Genomic DNA, 22,372 nt, shown 5'->3' on the forward strand with positions numbered 1-22,372 from the left:
TTTTTGCAATGTTTTCTATTGAAGATATCAGTATTTTTACTCACATGAAATTCAGGACTGAATCATTCCGAATAACCTTATGAACAGCATCAACCAACAAAAACAGCCCACCATCTGTCCTTCGGATACTGGTTGCATAGCCAGGCCATATTTGCAACCTTGCACAAAAATAAACAAGAGGCTAGTTTTTAGTATCAAACGGAAATTGCTTAATTGAAAGATGCAGTCAAATTGACGGCATAGTCATAGTTAATAATTGCTGCTGTCTGTTTTCACTGATTACAATCCCCACTAGTTATCATATGCAATTGATGGGATATTAAAATATACTGTCATAGAACAAACACTCTGATAATAACATTACGTGATGAAATTGCACTCTAATTTATTGTTATAATTAATATCCCTAGCTCACTAGCTCACAAATAAATGAATAAAATCATCCACCAAAAATATGTCACTGTATTTTTTTCAGTCTTTCCAGAGATACAAGGCAGCTAATTTTGGTATATATATATTGCAATTAGCCAAGGTGACTCAATTTGCATCTACTGAATTTTTGCTACAGAATGTGTGAAAACATAACAGCACAAACGTATATTTTAAAAGGATACTGCTTCTAATGCACAGTGTATATTTCAAATTATCAAACACTAAAACACTCTAGCACACAAAGGAAACATACCAACCTGTACTGCTGAAGTACAGTAGCACTTGTAGGATCATAGAAATTTCTCCCAACAAGTTTCATATCTAAAATCTTCATCACTCTAGAATAACATTTAAAAAACAAGGTAAAATATGACACTCGGAAATGAGATTGTTCTTTAAGCCATGAACACAGGGCACACACATACAAAAATCATATTATTTAGCCAATCCCTTTAAAAAAAGGAGGACAGAAGAACCTAGATCAGCTCCCACAGGAATTAGTTATCAAACATCTTCAGATCAGAGCCAGAATTAAGGCTTGCATCTCTTTCTCCAATTCTTAAATGACCATGGACTTCCCGCCACTTGCTTTTGATCCTGGAAGCGAAGGATACCCAGACTACATTTCTGGTAATAGCCATCCCTGGTGTCAAATCTCTTTGCTTCCCTTTATTCATTTCAAGATTTCGAGAGAAATCCCTAAGCACAACCCAAAGTCCAAGTGCATTCCAGCATCCACCAGTGCAGCAGACACAAAATGGCCTCATTCTATTTTTCATCTCAAGAGTGAGTCTAAATGCAGGTTCCTTTGTTTTAAATAAGAGCAACTCCCATTTTTTCTGCAGCTTGATGAGCAAGTGCCAAGAATCAAAACCGTTCCCTATCCTGGGGGCCCTTTTTTAAAAATAGGGGTTGATCCAAAGGCCAGTGTTTTTTTTCCTCCCTTAAGACTACATTACGGTATATAATCTTACACTGTACTTCTCTATGTGGCCAGAGATGGTATCTCGAACTGAATTCGATCCTAACTGCAGGTTGATTAGATCAGGCTGCAGGACAATGTACAGGTAGTCCTCGACTTACAACAGTTCATTTAGTGACCATTCGAAGGTTCAACAGCACCAAAAAAGTGAGTTATGACCATATTTCACACTTACGACCATTGAGGCATCCCCAGGGTCATGTGATCAAAATTCGAACCCTTGGCAACTGACTCATATTTATGATGGTTGCAGTGATTCACTTAACAACTATGGCAAGAAAGGTCGTAAAATGGGAGAAAATTCACTTAACAAATGTCTTGCTTAGCAACATAAATTTTGGGCTCAGCTGCGGTTGTCACTACCTGTATTGGTGTACCCTATTTCACGAATAAAGTATAGGTTGAGATTAAGGTAATTTGAAGCACCAAGAAAAAGAACCAAACAAAATAATGTATAATCACCCCTTTTATCTTTTATCTGTATTGGAATACTATGCAGGCCAATTAGTCACTACAACATATATCTATTTAAAAATAAACAGAGCCTGCTACCATTTATATTTCATGTAATAATCATGTACTTATTGCACAGGGCAAAAAACTAAATCCCATCCTTTTTCTGTACAGTACACATCTATTTGTATAAAACTCCAGTTGTAAAATTTGCCCACTACTTTAAATTGGAGACTTGGCACCATTCAATACGTAAGGTGCACACTTCCTTCTGAGTAGACAGATACAGATTTATGGTTTAAAGTTATAATGCTATATATTAAAATGAGCTGGCCTTAAAATAAATATGAGTATTATATTTGAACTATTAATTGTGCAAAACCATTCTAGAACTGGTCAATCAAATTTTTGTTACGATGTATCAAATAAAATTGCCCATACTCATTCAATCATACAGGTTAGAAACGTTAAGAGATACTAGCATGATATTCAGTGGTCAACATTCAGTCAAATTAAAATTAAATAATTTTTAATTTATTTGATAAATTCATTTTTTAAAAAAAACAGGTCTAAACATTTTAACATTGATATTTTATCATTCACTTATTTTAAGAACAACTATACTTATGGGATGCTTCAACTCCAGATGTGAGACAGCAGTAATTACGCACTTTCTGAAAATAATGTTGTAAAATGGGATGCACAACTCTGAACTCGGTTCCAGAATTTTGGTCATCTGAATCTTTAAATTGACTTCCATTCCATCTGTCTTTCTTTCACACTTCAGGTTAACATTCTAAAGTAGAAGAAATATATTCTATCAGAAGTCAAATACAGGCCAATAAGACAGCCTAAGAATTCTAAAATAATTTTGTTTACAAAATAATCAATTTCAATTCTTTCCAATTGGTAAATATTGCAGTAAAAAAGATACTATGCATAACTTAGCTATCTCAAGCTAACAAGAATAACATTTCAGTGTTTTGTTTTTGAATTAGTCTATCAGCACAGAATAAAGACAAAATGAAACATCAATCAAAAGTGAAACAAACCATTGTTTTATAACTATGCCATGACATTTTTTTGCTACCGAAGTTGCATATTGTACCAATATACAGTACTTATTCTTTTGCTGTATTGCCAATTCTTATCTTTTCTGTTAAGAAAACCCTTTGAAACATGAAGGCTGGACAACTTTTTTTCCTACTGTGTGGAAAGAGGCACCCTTGAAAGCAAGCTCATGCTTAATATAATATTACCAGAATAACAAAGTTGGAAAGGACCTTGGTGGTCTTCAACCCCTGCTCAAGCAGGAGACCCTAAATCCATTTCAGACAAAAAAGGTAAAGGAAAAGATAAAGGTTTCCCCGCACACGCGTGCTAGTCGTTTCCGACTCTAGGGGCCGGTGCTCATCTCCGTTTCAAAGCCGAAGAGCCAGGGCTTCTCCGAGGACGTCTCCGTGGTCATGTGGCCGGCATGACTAGACCCCAAAGGCGCACGGAACGCTGTTACCTTCCCACCGTAGTGGTCCATATTTTTCTACTTGCATTTTTACGTGCTTTCGAACTGCTAGGTTGGCAGAAGCTGGGATGAGTAACAGGCGCTCACTCTGTTACGCAGCACTCGGGATTTGACCCACCAAACTGCCGACCTTCTGATTGACAAGCTCAGCGTCCTAACCCACTGAGCCACCGCATCCCTATTTCAGACAAATGGCTGTCCAATCTCTTCTGGAAAACGTCCAGTGATGGAGCATTCACAACTTCTGGAGGCAAGTTGTTCCACTGGTTAACTGTTATGACTGTCAGGAAATTTCTTAGTTTTAGGTTGATTCTCCCCTTGATTAACTTCCATCCATTTCTTCTTGTTCTGCCTTCAGATGCTTTGGAGAATAGGCTGACCCCTCTTCTTTGTTGCAGTCCCTTAGATATTGGATCATTGCTATCATCTCACCCCTAGTTCTTCTTTTCATGTTCTCTTTTAAGAAAATGAATTGGAATTAAAATTGGAATTAAACACCCTCGTCAGATACAATTATTGCAGCAAACACTTCTGTTTCTTTCCTCGATCTTACCTGGGACAACTTGATGGGTAAATAGAGAAGAGAGCCATCAAATGCGGAAATATCTCCTATCACCGACTGATGTTCCTTCAGCATCCCAAGACGCATGCCTTTGCATTCTATGTTTGGGCTGAAAGACAAAAGAAAAATCAAGGGGGGAAAAATGGTTGGTTCATTTTTATTAGTAAAAAAGAATGTGCGTTTCTGTTCATCTTGGTTAAGAAGAACAGAGATATCCACACATGAAAAATGTCCCAATTCATTCCTTAACATCATTAGAAAGGCAGCTTCTACATACTGGTTGGCTACACTATTTCACTGAAAGACAGCATCAAGGAAGAGTTTTAACTATTTGTTTTCCCCCAGTCCTGGCTTCAAATAAGATGCATGGCCTTTAGGATGCATTTCCACAAGAAAAATGTTCAGATTCCCTACAGCTTTACATTATCAAGTGAAATACGTGAACGGACAGACACTTTGATGGTCCCTCCCAAATCTTTAACATGGTAGCATCCATAGCTAGATTGGTTAGATAAAACTGCTGCCCCTGGATGCAATAAATGTTTGGGTTAAGGCTAACCATCTTCTAACAAAAGGTGCCTTCTTAGCTCATAAAGCCAGCAACTAATGCTTTCAAAAGCACCTCATCAAGACAATTTTAGGGTTTAGAAAGCATGAAAGATCTTCCATATAGCTTCAAGGGTTAGAAAACATGATTTATATTCCTTTAAATTCTACCTTATAAAATATGGGAAGAAGCATCAATTGGACAACAACTTAGAGAACCAATTGAATGTTGGATTTCTCTCCACATTCAGTTACTGAAGCCATGTCAGACCCCAAAGCAACGGCCTTCAACTGCTGAGGAAAGAGTAAGATTCAAGAACTATTACCTGAATGTCACGTGGTACTGATACACCGCTTCATTTTTACAGTGTATTTGAATCAGATTCAGTGCCAAAGGGATCACTACTCCTTTTGACCCTTGCTTCATCAGTGGTTCTCTGGAAGGATGAAAATGCCCCGTTACTTGGCTGCATTATTAATTAAGTAATCATCAAAGCTGCTGTTTGCACTTATTTATTTTATGGATGTTTTTATTGTTTTGATGTTTTGTTTTATAATTTTAGAATTGTAAGCCACCCAGTGTCACTTGGTGGAGCTGGGCAGCTACAGAAATTGAATAAAATAAACGTAACGGATATTCCACCACTTTCCTTCTCAAAAGTCTTGGAAAGGCAGTAAATATTTAGATACAGTCTTGGGAACATAATTCTTAAGAGACCCTGATAATACTTTGGGAAAGCTGTTCCCAAAGTATTTGAGAAAGCTACTTTGGGGAAGCTGCTTTGAAACAACAGTACTAAATCAAATGCAGCTAACTATGGCAAGGATGGACAATATGCACCCTGGACATTCCCATTTTACTTTACAATCAAATTCACTAAATTTCAGCTATGCAATTTTGGCTTTTGAGAAAGGAATGGTTGTTCCCAGAGCCCTTTTCCTATTTAAAATATTTTCTCAGACACAAAAAATAGCTGATTTTTTAAAGTAAAATACAAAAGGGACACGGTGGCTCAGTGGGTTAGGATGCTGAGCTTGTCGATCAGAAGATCGGCAGTTTGGCGGGTCGACTCCCGAGTGCCGCGTAACAGAGTGAGCGCCTGTTACTCGTCCCAGCTTCTGCCAACCTAGCAGTTCGAAAGCATGTAAAAATGCAAGTAGAAAAATAGGGACCACTCCGGTGGGAAGGGAACAGCGTTCCGTGCGCCTTTGGCGTCTAGTCATGCCGGCCACATGACCACGGAGACGTCCTCAGACAAGCGCTGGCTCTTCGGCTTTGAAACGGAGATGAGCACCGACCCCTAGAGTTGGAAACGACTAGCACACATGTGCGGAGGAACCTTTACCTTTAAAGTAAAATACAAAAATACGAAAGCCAATAATGGGAAAAGTAGGGGAGGAAAAAGGAAAAAGTGAAGAAAAAGGAAAAAAGGAAAAAATGGCATTGAGTTCCGACTCCCTTTTGGTGCAGTAGAATAGGAAGTAAAATCAAACCTCAATTTTTACTTTTACATAATAGTATAAACTAGCCATTTCTATCACAGATCTATAAAATCAGTAAAACCCAAAATCAAAGTTTCATTTTTTTCCCCACCTCAAGCACAAATTCCAGAAGTGGTTTCCAAGTAGAAACGGAAATAATTTTTTTTTTCTTTTATCAAAGCAATTTAGCCATCTCTGCTAACTCCATCAGCTTTTGCAGCCATTCATCCATTGTGGGGATTAAAGTATCCTTCCATTTTTGTGCATAGAATAATCTTGCTGCCTCAACATATATAAAATAGCTAAAAATGTTTTGAAAGAGGGCTGAGGAAATATATACAGACCAGTCACATCCTGGACATGAAGTGTTCCAACTCCTCCTCATGGGATGATGCTGCAAGGCAAAAACAACTAGACACAAAGATAGGTTTTTCCCTCCATGCCATCTCTCTGCTGAACACCTAATTCTCACAGCACTGTTTTAGGCCTAATGATATCTAACCATGTAGTAGGGCTGTATTACTATTATCCTTCTCATCTTTCCTATTACCTATCACTTTGTTGTTTGTATCTACACTGAGAGCATATGCACTGGAGACAAATTCCTTGTGTGTCCAATCACACTTGGCCATTAAAGAATATTCTATATCAAACTAGAGCCCCACCTAATTTGCTGATCTCAGCACTGGGGTATCCAGCATTTACTACACTTCCAGGGGTTTGACCTTGTTCCCTTCTTCATGCCATTTCTCACTTACTTTTTATCCACAGGCTCATCAGAAACTATAGGAGGAGGATCAGGCTGGATTGATGGTGCAGGAAAACTACTTTCTGCAGTCGAACTAAAGGGGTCTGTGTAAGCTCGGCCACGGCCTAAGATGCTTGTTTTGTCAAGCCCCCAAAATGGCTTTTCGCTTTCCACACAGCTGGGTATCCTGGAAAATATTTAAAAAGGGAACAAAAAAAAAGTCTGACTTGGGAATTCTGGTAGTTGAAGTCCACAAGTCATAAAAGGGCCATCATTCGCCACCCCTTCCAAAGCAACATTTTGATTTGTATCCCAGTTTTATTTATACATTTTAAGGTGGCATGCATAATACTCCTTCCGCCTCCTATTTTCCCCCAAACCACCACCCTGTGGTACGTGGATTGGACTAAGATGGACTGGCCAGAGGTCACTTAGCTGTCTTCTGTGTCTTAAGCAAGGACTTCTGGTTTCCCATTCAACTCCTTAAATACTTTACCAAACTGGCTCTCAATGATAGTTGTGTTTAAGAATTCAGTGTTTCGGTGTTGTTAAATTACACCTGGATTTTCTGAATCCAAGCTCAAAATTATGAATAGCCATAGGCATAACAATGACATCACACTTCAGGAATACCCTTGGCTATTGGTTAATAGCAGCAGCACTAGCACTTAGACTTATTTACTGCTTCAACAGTACTTTACAGCCCCAAGCAATTTACAGAGTCAGCCTACTGCCCCCAACCATTTGTGCCCTCATTTTACTGACCTTGGAAAGATGGAATAGTGATTCAACTTTGAGCTGGTGAGGATCGAACTCCTGGCAGTAAACTGAATTAGCCTGCAATACTGCATTTTAACCACTGTGCCGCCATGGCCCATATCCCATCTTCCCTTGTAACCCAAAACATGAGCCCAAATTTCTCCTAAGGGAGTAGGAAACCACCCAAGGTAGGCACAGAGAGAAGGGAAACTGCCAAGGTGTGAGCAAAAGTCACTTCATATAAGAATGCATTTATCCCATTTATTTTCTCAGCCTAGAAGAGACAAGTATTTTAGAGGGCAATTACATATAAATATTACAAAAATCACAAATATTGCAGCTATGAATGCAATGTTCACATTAAATAAATCTCACTAATATCTCTTCATGACTTGCAATACTTAAAATAATGTATCTTCATATTTTTTAAAAAATAAAAAAAATCAGAAAAGAGACAATTCTGTTGTTTTGTTTCCAAAAGCAGCAATTTTTCAGAACAGAAAGTTGAAGATGTGCAGTGAGACACAAATTATGAGCGTTAGCTTTCACAGGACTGGGGGTTCTATGTATAATTATCTATGCATAACTTATCTATGTCACAGCGCCTTTCTCCTTAAAATAAAAGCAGCCATTTTTATCACTGAAACCTAAATCAGAAAAATGATAAACAGAACACTAAGCTGACTTCACACTTAGTTGTCCAAAGACTAAACCAGGGGTAGGCAGCCTTGGCTCTTTTATGACTCGTGAACTTCAACTCCCAGAATTCCTGAGCCAGCCATGCTGGGGGGAAAGGGAGAGGTTTCCAAACTGAGCCATGCTGGCTCAGGAATTCTGGGAGTTGAAGTCCACGAGTCATAAAAGAGCCAAGGTTGTCTGCCCCTGGCCTATACCAATCAAAGTAACCGAATTACAGGATGTTTAGTGCAACTTGCCATTTTTTACCAACCACCTTGACCCCAAGATTGCTTAACTCACTTGCCACGGCCAGGAAGCATCGGTTGCACCTTGCTGTCTCCAGCTGGTCCTCCTCTCAATCCTGTATGCATCTGCTGTCCCAGGACATCTACTTTGGACTTCATGCTCATGTTGCCCACTCCTCTCCCTGCGATGCCTCGACCGGAACAGACTGCTTGAAAAACAAAGTCGAGATAGAACCCAGGTTTTTCTTACAGTTCCAAAGATAATCACTCAGGTATAAGAAAAGAAGATTCTTAATAGCAAGAGAACTTACCCAAAGGAGGTCCAGGAGCCGCCTCAAGACTAAGGCCCTGAACCATGGACGACAACGTTGGACCAGTCACGAAAGGCTCCTGAATTAGAACACAGAGACTTTTTACCCATGCACTACAAAACCTTAGTTCAGCTTGAAAATTAAAGAGAAACAAAAGATGGCAGGTAACGGTCTCCAGTTCTCTAAAGCAGCAAGTTCCTTTGTAAAGAACAATAAAGCCTAGAAGCTTGATGGTTCTCAAATAATCTCTACAAGAAATACAGGTAGTCAGCTTAAAAGAGTTCATTCAGTGACCGTTCAAAGTTATGCAGCAGCACTGAAATAGTGACCTATGACCATTTTTCACACTTACGACTGTTGCAGCAGCCTCGTGGTCATGTGATCAAAATTCAGACGCTTGGCAATTAACTCACATTTACGATAGTTGCAGTGTCTCGGAGTCACATGATTACCTTTTGCAACCTTATCTAGTTTCTGACAAGCAAAGTCAGAAAGCCAGATTCACTTGACAACCGCATTACTAAATTAACAACTGCAGTGACTTGCGTGGCAACTATAGTAAGAAAGGTTGTAAAATGGGGCAAAATTTCTTAACAAATGTCTCACTTAACAATAGAAATTTTGAGCTCAATTGAGGTTGTAAGTCAAGGATTACTTGTAGGTTGTTTCATCCATTTTGTTAATGACTAAAATATAAATCAAATCAAATTTATGACAGTCCTAAGGCCAAATACAAACAAAATAGTGAACAATTATATAAAAGTATTATATTTATTAAATTTTTATAAGCGCCCTTCTCCCGAAGGACTCAGGGCGGTGTACAGGGCAATAATTATTAAAAAACAAAGTACAAAAGTTAAAAAACAATTAAATAACTATGCCCGATATATACAATAATTAAAACCATGTTAAAAACCCAACCCCAAACCCATCAAACCAGGCCGGATTGCTCAAATAAGTAAGTTTTTAGATCCCGCCGGAAGGAGCGAAGGTCGGGGGCCATCCGGAGCTCAACCGGCAAGCGGTTCCACAGGTCTGGTGCGCCCACAGAGAAGGACCACAAACACACACACACACACACACACACACACACACACACACTGTATATAGCGTGTGTGTGTGTACACGTACTAGACAGGTACAATAAGTATAGTGGGATCTAAAAATAACTAAAAACATAATTACTAAAACAAATCCAAATAAAATATTATTGCAAAAAGTCCCAACCTTAAGTACTGGTTGCCCAGATCTGGGTAACAGGAGAGGTTATTTTCAAGTCCTTGTCTGACAGTAGTAGCATTAAATAGAAACTGCAATCCCTACCTGGAAATTTCTTCAAGACAGGATAAATAATGGTCTGTCTAGAGCAGGGGTCGGCAACCTCGGCTCTTTTATGACTCGTGGACTTCAACTCCCAGAATTCCTGAGCCAGCATAGCTGGCTCAGGAATTCTGGGAGTTGAAGTCCACGAGTCATAAACAGCCGAGGTTGCCGACCCCTGGTCTAGAGTCCTTCTATAAGGAACACTGTAACAGCATGTGACTCAGTTATTGTCAGGGCATTTTCCAATGTAAAAATTAAGTTATATGAGGTACCAAATTCCAGGAGATTGTAACATAATCGACCACACTGGTTCCACTGAGGCACAACAATGTAAACTCCTCCCTTCAGGTCATCCCTGGCAGTGCCATTACATATGACTAGATCTAAACAGTCCACCAGTTGAGCCAGGATAGGACAATGACGGTATTTAGACTCTCTGATAAATAGCTCACAACATTTCTAGGGGACATTGGCCATTTAAGGTAAGACTGCAAAGCGGCATTGGATTGGTGAATATGTGTATTAAAACCACCAGCTATTATTATAGTCTTGATATTGATATATTAGTAAATTTATCTAAATATCAAATTAGTCCCACAGATTATTTACTTTTCTATGCTCACGGACGGGGAAGGGGGCATAGTAAAATTAGGGGGTAGTAAAATTAACAAGTAAGACTGAGTATTTTTTTAAATCCGAAGCAAAGGTTAAAGTCATGTTTAAATAGGAGAAGTACTGAAACAATTAGTTTAATACAAACTAATTAGAACACAAGCCACCTAATGGTCTGCCCTTTTTCTGAACTGGGTACTGCCTTCACAGTGAAGGGAATATAAGCCAAGTATTGATCAATCCTCCATAGCCGATCTTTCTCGGAACAAAAGAATACCAGAAGAAATATATCCCGGAATATATCCCTGACATCTTTTCTCTCCAGCTGGCAATGTTCTAGAGCCCCTGGATAGGAATTCTAGAAAGTCTGGATCTGCTTGTTTTGAGGCCCAAACAGCTATGCTCCATGGGAGAAGGAGGGGGAGAACATCAGCAGGATGTGGTTGTCAGTTGGCTGATTTTCTTGGGCTGCTGTCTCTGGATAAATGATCAGAAAACGCAAGACTTGGCCTGAGAAGGTTACAGACTAAGGAAGAAGATGGAGAACAGACCTCCAGCTGCCAGTTAAGGTTACTCATATCCAGAGTCTGAGGCAAGTCTGTGGGCAGAACAAATAGGGCTGGTTTGGGAAACAGCATCAGAAGGCTGACCATTTCCAAGCTATTTTGAAAGGAACTTACCTGCAAGAAGAAATAGCATGTCGTGGATGGGGCAGCCATTAGATCAGGGTGTCACACTGCTGGCCCGTGGGCAGGATGTGTCATGACGAAACTGCACCCACCCCATTGCTGGCAATGGCAAAAAAAAGTCACGATACGTCGTGACACGTTACGTGATGTTGCAAGTTTGAAACCCCTGCATTAGATGAACAGAATCAGGATCCACGCAGGGATTAAGTTGGTGAAGTGGGACTATAGTTTGACTGATCTGTTCTTGAATGTTGAGTTGTGAAAAACGATTACCAGTGGGATGAACATCTGGGAGGTTACAAAGAGATTGTGTTATGTTGATCAGTTTGGTGTTCCCTTCTTTTGCCTGGATGAAATTTGGGCTGGAGTGCCTTCTTTTTTGTTGTTTTAGGCACTCAGAAAATGAACATGTCAACTTTTTAACAGGAAGACACCTGGAGAGTAGCAAAGTATTGAGAGAGTCAGATGCAGCAGTCACTGATTTCACTACCTCAAGTTTGCATATGATGCTTTATTGGTCTTCTCTATGGACAGGACGCTGAACAACTGAGCTAGTTCTTTTTCATTTTCCATGGGGGTCAGCTGTCTATTTTTCCTTTAATTAGATCAAGGGTGTGACCTTGGAGGTGGTGCACCATTCTGCTTACAGTCAGGTAGTTGCTAACTGATGTTATGAGCTCTGGAGCTTCTGCTATCTTCTCTTGTGACCTTGGCTCTCCTCCCAGAATTTAACAGAGGCCATATACTGCTATTGTGAAAAATATGTATGTTTACATTTAAGGACCATTGAAGGGAATGCAAGATGGCTAAAAGCCAATATTATTCTCCCAAGATGTTTCCGTCTGGGAAGCCAAGATTTTTATGTAAATTTGGTAGAAGACACTCTGTGGTGAAGCTGTTGTGATAGAGACTTGTAGTACTCATTTTTCACCATGTAGATGTATACATTTGAAGTATTTATTTATTTATTTAATTTTTATACCGCCCTTCTCCCGAAGGACTCAGGGCGGTGTTACAGGGCAATAAATATCAAAATACTAAATACAAAAGTTAAAAAAGATTAAATAATTATACCTAATATAATACCCCAATATAATACAATAATTAAAAACTATGCTAAAACCCAAACCCAAAACCCATCAGACCAGGCCGGATTGTTCAAATAAATAGGTTTTTAGATCGCGTCGGAAGGAGCGAAGGTCGGGGGCCATCCGGAGCTCAACCAGCAAGCGGTTCCACAGGTCTGGCGCGCCCACAGAGAACACTCTCCCCCTGGGGGCCACGAACCGACATTCTCTGATCAGAGGCACCCTGAGGAGGCCCTCTCTGTGGGAGCGCACTGGACGGAGGGAAGTTGACGCCGGCAGCAGGTGCTGCCGTAGGTAGTCCGGACCCATGCCATGTAGGGCTTTATAGGTCATTACCAGCACCTTGAATCTCACCCGGAGGGCAACTGGTAGCCAATGCAGCTCGCGGAGTAGAGGTGTAACATGGGAGTATCGGGAAACCCCCAACACCACTCGCACGGCTGCATTCTGCACCAGTTGAAGCCTCTGAGTGGTCCTCAAGGGCAGCTCCATGTAGAGAGCATTGCAGTAGTCCAAACGAGAGGGCATGAGTGACTGTACGCAAGGCATCCCGGTCCAGATAGGACCGCAACTGGTGCACCAGGCGAACCTGGGCGAAGGCCCCCTTAGTCACAGCTCCTATATGATCTTCTAAGGAGAGCTGTGAATCTAGGACCCCCAAGTTGTGAGCCCTATCTACGGGGGGTAATAACTCACCCCCCATAGTAAGAGATGGAATAGTCTGAAATTCCCAAGATGCCAGCACGCACAGCCAGTCTTGTCAGGGTTGAGCTGAAGCCTGTTCCTCCCCATCCAGACCCGGACCGCCTCCAGGCAACGGGACATCACGTCGAGGGCATCACTGGGGTGGTTTGGGATTGAAATAAGAAGTTGGGTATCATCAGCATACTGATGATAACCAACTCCAAAACCACAAATGATCTCACCCAGAGGCTTCATGTAGATGTTGAACAGGAGGGGCGAGAGGACCAATCCCTGAGGAACTCCACAAACGAGAGGCCTCAAGGTCGACCTCTGCCCCACTGCCAACACCGACTGCGAATGTCCCAGAAGGTAGGAGAACCACTGAAGAATTGTGCCTCCCACTCCCAACCCCGAGACGCCGCAGCAAGATACCATGGTCGATGGTATCAAAAGCCGCTGAGAGGTCTAACAGGACTAGGACAGAGGAACAACCCCTGTCCCGAGCCCGCCAGAGATCATTCACCAGCGCGACCAATCCCGTCTCTGTGCTGTACCCGGGCCTGAAACCCGATTGGTACGGGTCCAGATAATCAGCTTCCTCCAAGAACAAAGGGAGCTGATGCGCCACCACGCTCTCAACAACCTTCACGAGAAAGCGAAGGTTGGAGACCGGACGAAAGTTATTTAATACAGCTGGGTCCAGAGCATGCTTCTTGAGGAGGGGTCTCACCACCGCCTCCTTCAAGGTGGCGGGAAAACTACCCTCACTCGAAGAAGCAGTTATCACTGCCTGGAGCCAGCCTCGTGTCCCATCCTGGGCTGCATAGACCAGCCAGGAGGGGCACGGGTCCAATAAACACGTGGTAGACTATGAAGCTTCTGTCATATGTGGGTATATGCATAATGGTATTTTTTTGAGAGCTGAATGCAACAAAATTTCATTTTAATGTATGCTGATTAGTGTACATTTAAAGTGACAATGAAGTTTTTATTCCTTTTCCTATTCCATTCTATTCACCTACCTTTATCGACAGGATAAATTGCAATCTGCAGCAAAATCCTGTATCCTGCAAGACTAGCTCATCCTTAGAAATTTCCATACATGTGAAGTCTTGTGCAAGTATGTATCTTCTGGAACAGCTGGGTTGGTAACTGGTTCCATGACAAGTTTAGTTACATTTTTTTCCATTACAGCCTTAAAGTCCATCTACTTTTTGAATGACATCTAGTAGCTGATCAAAAATTGGAATAAATGCTTTTGCAATCAGGAGGCAGTTCTTAGCAACCAAGCCCACATCAGGTTTAAATATTTATGGTTTTAAAAGTGTCCTCCCCTCTGTTTTCTACAGAAGCCTCATCTTTGGAGGAAGGGAAATCGTCCACTTCCCAAATAGGGCAAAGGATTTATTGGTGGAGATTGTGGAGGGGAGGGAGGGACTTACATAGCATTTAATTTCAACTGTCTCTTCAGTCAAGTTTCAGCAAAACCGTGCGTTTTATGAAATCAACTGCCTATATACTATTCCACCCAAATGAGTAAAATACCATACATTCAATAGGTTTCAGGTTCAACCTAATTACTTTCTAACAGAAATTTATGTGACATCAACTACTACTATAAAAATCATTTATTCACCTTTGATCCACCTCTTGGTGATGGGTATCCTCTTTCTGCCCTGACTGTTGAAAGAAAGGGTTTGCCCCCAAATTCTCCCGTCTTTTCAGCTTCAGCCACCTGTGGCAAAGATTCTGGACTGCGCCCAGCCAGAGACATCTGAAACATGGCTCCACCCCGAAACACTGGCCTCGTGGGATACATGGTTCTGCTTGGAAGAAAACATGCATTTCAGGAAGATATAGAGAATGAGGCCACATAAGTAGCAACAAGGCTGTGTATGAGCATCCTATGGAAAACATCCCCTAGCCAACAGCATCTTCCCCTGCCAATCTAGAATAGACGGAATAACAAGTTGGAAGGTTCCTTAGAGGTCTTCTAGTCCAACCCCCCCCCCCCCCCCCCGGCTCAGGCAGGAAACCCTTATCCCATTTCAGACAAATGGCTGTCCCATTGCTTCTTAAAAAACTTCCAGTGTTGGAGCATCCACAATTTCTGGAGGCAAGTCGTTCCACTGCTTAATTGCTTTATCGGGAAATTTCTCCTTATTTCTAAATTGATTCTCTCCTTGCTTAGTTTCCATACAACAGGGGTCTTCAAACTTGGAACTTTGATGACTTGTGGACTTCAACTCCCAGAAGTCCCCAAGTCGATCAAAGGGCCAAGTTTGAAATCCCCTACCACACAACATAAGACTAATAAGAGGGGAGGTGACCTTGGAGGTCATCTAGTCCAACCCCCTGCTCAAGCAAGAGGCCCTATAACTAGGGGTGTGCAACCTTGGTAACTTTATTTTATTTATTTATTTATTTTAATTCCATTTATATCCCGCCCTTCTCCGAAGACTCAGGGCGGCTTACAAGTTCTTTAGCAACTTTTTCCAGGTGCTGCACCAGCCTCGGGCACATGGGAGGGGCGGGGGAGTGGCAGTTATCATCAGGGAATCCCTTAGCCCGCGAGAGACCACCGTCCCTCAGATAGTCAGGTGTGAGTCTCTCCTTCTGAGATACGGCCCGGGAGCGCAGTTGGGCCTGCTGCTGGCGTACCTACCACCTAATTGTGCAGCGGCAGCCCTGCCCAAGCTACTCGATGTCCTCTCAGGGTTGGTGGTTGAATTCCCAAAACTCATGGTCTTGGGCGACTTTAACCTACCGTCCCTGGGAGGATCGTCCGAGCTAGCTCGGGAGTTCATGGCTTCCATGGCGGCCATGGACCTGTCGCAAATAATTTCTGGACCGACTCATGAGGGAGGCCACACCCCAGACTTGGTGTTCTTGTCTGGACGGTGGCGTGATGATATCGGTGGGGGCGCCACGACCGTGACGCCCCTGTCATGGACCGATCATCACCTCCTACGGCTAGACCTCCCCTTTGCCACCCCCCGCCGTGGGTGCACGGTGCCAACCAGATGGTACTGCCCTAGGCGCCTAATGGACTCTGATAGGTTCCAGGCAGCGCTTGGGGACGCACATGCACTCCCTGTTCACAGCTCGGCGGATGCCTTAATGGAAGCCTGGGAAAAGGCAGCCACGGAGGCTCTGGACCGAGTTGTACCCCTGCGGCCTCTGACCCGGCGCAGATCCCAGCGAGCCCCATGGTTCACCGCGGAGCTCCGGGAGATGAAGCGTCGGAGACGAGGCCTAGAGAGCCGTTGGAGATCCAGTCGATCTGAATCCGACCGATTGCGATTAAGAATCCTCACCAGGTCTTATCTCGCAGCGATAAGGGTGGCAAAATCCAACTACTTTTCCACCCTCATCGCGTCCGCAGATAATCGCCCGGCTGCCTTGTTCAGGGTGACTCGCTCCCTACTGAACCAAGAGGTGAGGGAGGAACCCTTGCAGGGTCGAGCCGAGGAATTCGGTCAATATCTGTTGGATAAAATCGCTCGGATTCGAACCGGTCTGGACTCCAACTGGGCAGAGTTGGAAGAACAGGACATGGACAGTCTTGTCGATGTAATCTGGGAGGAATTTGATCCTGTGACTCCTAAGGAAGTGGACAGGATTATGAGGAGGTTGAGCTCCTCCACATGCTTACTGGACCCGTGCCCTTCCTGGCTGGCTTATGCGGCTCGAGAGGGGACACGAGGCTGGTTCCTGGCGGTCATCTCTGCTTCTCTGAGTGAGGGTCACTTCCCCACCGCCTTGAAGGAGGCGGTGGTGAGACCTCTCCTCAAGAAGCCCACCTTGGACCCATCCTCATTGAATAACTTTCGTCCAGTCTCCAATCTTCGCTTCCTTGCGAAGGTTGTTGAGAGCGTGGTGGCGCAGCAACTTCCTCAGGTCCTGGATGAAGCGGTTTATCTAGACCCGTGCCAATCGGGCTTCAGGCCGGGCTACAGCACGGAGACGGCATTGGTCGCTCTGATGAATGATCTCTGGAGAGCCCGGGACAGGGGCCATTCCTCTGTCCTAGTCTTATTAGACCTTTCGGCGGCTTTCGATACCATTGACCATGGTATCTTGCTGCGGCGCCTCAGGGGACTGGGAGTGGGAGGCACGGTTCTGCGTTGGTTCTCCTCCTTTCTCCAGGGTCGCTCGCAGTCGGTGCTGGCAGGGGGACAGAGGTCGACCCCGAGGCCTCTCATTTGCGGAGTCCCTCAGGGGTCGGTCCTCTCGCCTCTCCTGTTCAACATCTACATGAAACCGCTGGGTGAGATCATTCGTAGCTTTGGAGTAGGGTACCATCAGTATGCTGATGACACCCAGCTTTTCATCTCAACTCCAAACAGCATCAGTGATGCCCTCGACGTGATGTCCCGCTGCCTGAAAGCGGTCTGGGAATGGATGGGGAGGAACAGGCTTCAACTGAACCCGGACAAGACTGAATGGCTGTACGTACCGGCAAGCCAGGATACTCAGAGCATCCCACCCCTTAACATCGGGGGTGAGTTACTATCCCCTGTTGATAGGGCCCGCAACCTGGGTGTCCTCGTAGACTCACAGCTATCCCTGGAAGATCACATAGGAGCTGTGACCAAGGGGGCCTTCTCCCGGGTTCGACTAGTGCGCCAACTACGACCCTATCTGGTCCTGGATGCCTTACGTACAGTCACCCATGCCCTTGTGACCTCTCGCCTAGACTACTGTAACGCTCTCTACATGGGGCTGCCCTTGAGATCCACTCGGAAGCTTCAACTGGTGCAAAGTGCAGCGGCACAGACACTTTTGGGGGCCTCCCGATACTCCCATATCACACCTCTCCTCCGTGTGCTGCACTGGCTTCCGGTTGCCTTCCGAGTGAAATTCAAGGTGCTAACAATGACATACAAAGCCCTACATGGCGTGGGTCCGGACTACCTACGGGAGCACCTTCTGCCAACGTCAACACCCCACCGTCCTGTGCGCTCCCACAGAGAGGGCCTCCTCAGGGTGCCACCGCTCAAGGAATGTCGGCTGGTGGCCCCCAGGGGGAGGGCATTCTCAGTGGGTGTGCCAGCCCTCTGGAACTGCTTGCCAACCGAAATCCGGACGGCCCCCGACCTCCGCACCTTCCGGCGCGACTTAAAAACTTACCTGTTCCAGCAGTCCGGCCTGGCCTGATAGCTCTAATTGGGGTCCCAGTTTGTTTTGACTATTGTTTTTCAGTATTGTTTCAATCTGTATATCTAACTTACTCTGTACACCGCCCCGAGTCCCTCAGGAGAAGGGCGGTTTATAAAAACAAACAAACAAATAAACAAACAAACAAACAAACAAATAAATAAATAAACTGTGGACTTCCAACTCCCAGAATTTCCCAGCTAGCCATGCTGGCTGGGGAATTCTGGGAGCTGAAGTCCACAAATCTCAAAAAGCTGCCAAAAAAGTTGGACACCTCTGCCTTACACCATCCCGATTCAATGGCTGTCCAGTCTCCACCCACAACTTACCTGGGCGTTGCCTCCAGCAACTTCAGCGGGGCTTTCTTCCGAGTAGACACGCGAAGGCCCTTTAGGTCTCCACTCCCCGAGACGAATCAGCCACCCGCGCCGTCGGCTTGAGTCCTCAAAGGCCGCTCCTCACGCCCGGCTCGGGACCCAATTGCCCTCAGCGAGGGAAGAAGCGGCCACGCTGACGAAACAGGCCCACGGACTCACGCCGCGCCGCGCCTCGAGCGCGAGCCGCATCTTCGCGCCTCTCCTCCTGCCCCTCATTAGGCGCGGCTCCCGCCACTCCACCAAGGAGTGCTCTGCTATTGGTGGAGGGCTCGCGTTCGGTGCCCGCCTCCGTTTGGAGCCGTCCAAGTCTTACCACATCGTGGGGGCCAGGCAGAAGAATCCTACTCGAAGCAGCTGCACCGGCCTCCCATAAGAGGAGGACTTATTTTATTTTATTTTTTCTTTCCTTGGATTTATTTTAATAAGGATGTGCGACTAACCCTACAGATTAGTCTGTCTTCTTCCGAACCTCTCTTCAGTGGTACGGTCCATTCATGAGCGAAAGGAAAGCGCAGAAGCGTGTGCCTGACGAATGCGCCCGTTGTTCCAAAAAGGCGCTTTTTCCGTGGTGGCTGTTCTGAGCATGCGCCGGGTTTCGGTTTGTGGGGAAAAGGAAACCTAATGCTGGAGTTTGTCTTCCCGAGGTTACTTGGGCTGTTTGATGAGAACAAGACTGGGGCACTATTACTCTTCCACAGTAGCAAAGCTTAAACCACTTTTTCTTCTGCAAATGTTGAAGACTTTATCACCACAAGAGAATATTTGTAGATCAAGGTTGGACTGTGAGGTCCTTGGTGCCTGGTTGTTGGCTTTTGCAGAAGGTTCATTACCGACTAGATAATATCAGGCACCTAGTCAAGCTACGATAGGCTTTATAAGATGGATCATAGGCAGCCTTGTCATTGTTTCTGCGATCTGGTTTGCTATGCGTGTCGTTTGCTTCTGCAAATAATTAAGTTTGTAACATTTTGTAACATGCACTGATGAGGTTACCTAGTTGGGTAATGAAACATCTGTAAGAAATACAAGGACCCTACAGATTTGTTCACATTTGTTTTGTTTTATTAATCCACTTTCAGAATTTAGGGTAGGCATCACTCAAATTCTGTTTCAATCAGCGAGCAGAAATTGAAGCAACCTCACCACATGATCCAACATGAGCAGGACATCTGTTTTTGATTAAATGGAAATATCTAGGGATTTAAAATAAAACAGTAAATATTGTGGGTGGACAATCAGATTTGCAAATTTACAATTTTGTCTCTAGAATTTGCATCAGCTTCTGTTCATTGCCAATTTGAACAGGGATCCCTAACATATACATGCAATTGTGGCTTGTTTGATTTTGGCTCAGCGTGTAAGCTTAGGCAATTGTAAATTAAAGAATAAAATGTGGATAAATAAGGCATGACTTAATACAATCAATGAACCCAGATTTAATATTTCTACAGAATATTTCATGTATTGTGGTGGGTGAGTGTATTATGAGCTAAATGACCAGATTGTATGGAATTTGTTAAAATAATGATTTGTCAAAGCTACAAGAAATGAAGGCAGGCCTCTCTCTCTTTCGGTCAAAAAAGTCAAGATGGTAGCTATGACCATGCAATTGAAGCCCCATCCTTCACCTTTCTTGTGTATAATTAAAGAGGCAGTGCTTCAATTTCATTTCACGTACCTATGAATGTGTGTTATACCTAATAGTCACACCTTTCAATTATTTATCTTTCCTGACATTTACATTTCATTTTTGTACTCTTTCCAATTCAATAGAATGTTTGAAATAAGTTATATATACAGTGTGGAGGCACTGTCTGTTCAGAGGGACAATTCTCTAAAAATGGAAGAGTGCAGAAAAGGGCCATTTTTTTTATCCCTGACAGCCAATACTCTTTGCTGAAGGGATCTGCAGCATGCCCAATCTGCTAGACCAAATTGGATATGTAGAGACTTGGAAAAATGCAGTCTCTCAATGAATCTAGTCCCAAGATATATAAGGCTTTAAAGGTAACAACCAGCACCATTTGCTTTTTTAAGTTAAAAGCCTTGGGATGAAGGGTGTGGCTCCATTATCACACGCAACTCTAATACCAGCTTGGTTGCCTGTGAGTGTAATGAGTGAGTGTCTGAATGCACATTGGACAGGGAGTTTGTTTGCATGATGGCAGCTACTTTTGAAAAATGCAGACAGAAACTCCAACTTCACTACATCACATTAGAATTTTAAAACAAATGACAAAGCAGTCATATCCAAAAACTTATTCTAGAGTAATTTAATTTCTTAGGCCAGGGTGATTATTAATCTGGATTACTCAACTGGAAATTATATGACTGTGAAAGCAGAAATGCTGACAGTAAACCCTTTAAAACAAAAAACAAAAAAGTGTCAACTAATGTGCAAAGCCAGATTTCAAAAACTCAGGCAACCATTAAGTAGCAACATAGAAATTTTTTAAAAAAATACTCTCATGTTTCTGCCATTTAGTCATCTTGATTCTTGAAACTCAAGTCTGATAACCCTAAAAAAAGAAGATAAGGAACTGTTAAGCCTAAAGAAATATACTTTTATCTCAAAGCATTCTCTCTACATGGTAGATACTGGGGTTTTCCCTCACAGGATCTCAAATTAATCTGCAAGATATTGTCAACTGAATTAAATAATGTGTTTACTTAAATTCTGTCTGGTTCAGTGGCACATATATGTAAATGGAAACAAGTTGGACTTTCTCTCTCTCTCTCTCTCTCTCTCTCTCTCTCCATAGACATATGCATATTTAAAGAAATTTTTAACAAGACCACAAAATTATGTAACTCTGAGGACTCAAATTTCCCACCTCCATTTTTAAGTGCTTGCTTCAATAGGGAGGGTGCTTCCTAAGTTTCTTTTTCTGACTGTTAAGGGACTGTGGGCCTCACCTCTATTTTCTGATTGGTTTCTTGACTCTTCCCCTCTTTCCCCAAAGTCATTCATAGATTCCATTCCATGGGTATGCTTTCCTGTTGCAGACCTTACATTGCATCTTGTAAATTGTATTCTTAAAGGTAAAGGTTCCCCCGCACATGCGTGCTAGTCGTTTCCGACTCTAGGGGCTGGTGCTCATCTCCGTTTCAAAGCCAAAGAGCCAGCGCTTGTCCGAGGACGTCTCCGTGGTCATGTGGCTGGCATGACTAGACGCCAAAGGCGCATGGAACGCTCTTACCTTCCACCGTAGTGGTCCCTATTTTTCTACTTGCATTTTTACGTGCTTTCGAACTGCTAGGTTGGGAGAAGCTGGGACGAGTAACAGGCTCTCACTGTTACGCGGCACTCGGGATTTGACCCGCCAAACTGCCGACCTTCTGATTGACAAGCTCAGCATCCTAACCCACTGAGCCACCGTGTCCCCAGTGGCACATATTCTCAGATAAATAAGATTTCAACCTTCAAGACTATCTGTACAATACAGATAGGATTCTCTTGTGATACCTGGCGTTAAAAGCCCACTGAACTTGACAAAAGTTGCTTCAGCGTGTAATGTTCCTCAACTAAGATATCTTTAGCCAAGAAGTTGGGAGTAAATCCTACTGGATTCTGTTCTTCCTTCTGAATTAACATGAATAGACATGCCTTGTTAGGAATTTCCCAAACACCTACGTACACACTAGCCTAGGCATTTTCTGAGTACTCGGATAAGCAGTCCACAGAGGGAAATTTAAACCCCTGGGCTGAATTTCGATTT

At 43.4% G+C, this 22,372-nt stretch overlaps 1 protein-coding gene across 1 annotated transcript in view; it reads right to left on the minus strand.

Annotated features, from left to right (window-relative positions):
* The window catches only part of PIWIL2 (piwi like RNA-mediated gene silencing 2), a gene marked incomplete at both ends in the record, with an annotated part of 34,436 nt that extends 19,501 nt beyond the window's left edge, over positions 1-14,935 (minus strand). The window contains 9 exons of the mRNA XM_083368441.1: positions 45-158; positions 690-770; positions 2,539-2,663; positions 3,943-4,060; positions 4,824-4,934; positions 6,738-6,905; positions 8,465-8,618; positions 8,721-8,799; positions 14,753-14,935. Of these exons, the coding sequence (XP_083224567.1) occupies positions 45-158; positions 690-770; positions 2,539-2,663; positions 3,943-4,060; positions 4,824-4,934; positions 6,738-6,905; positions 8,465-8,618; positions 8,721-8,799; positions 14,753-14,935 (1,133 nt within the window). The remainder of the gene's footprint in view (positions 1-44; positions 159-689; positions 771-2,538; positions 2,664-3,942; positions 4,061-4,823; positions 4,935-6,737; positions 6,906-8,464; positions 8,619-8,720; positions 8,800-14,752) is intronic.
* Between the last annotated feature and the right edge of the window lie 7,437 nt (positions 14,936-22,372).

Source organism: Vipera ursinii, assembly GCF_947247035.1.
Source record: "Vipera ursinii genome assembly, chromosome: 8".
NCBI lineage: Eukaryota > Metazoa > Chordata > Lepidosauria > Squamata > Viperidae > Vipera > Vipera ursinii.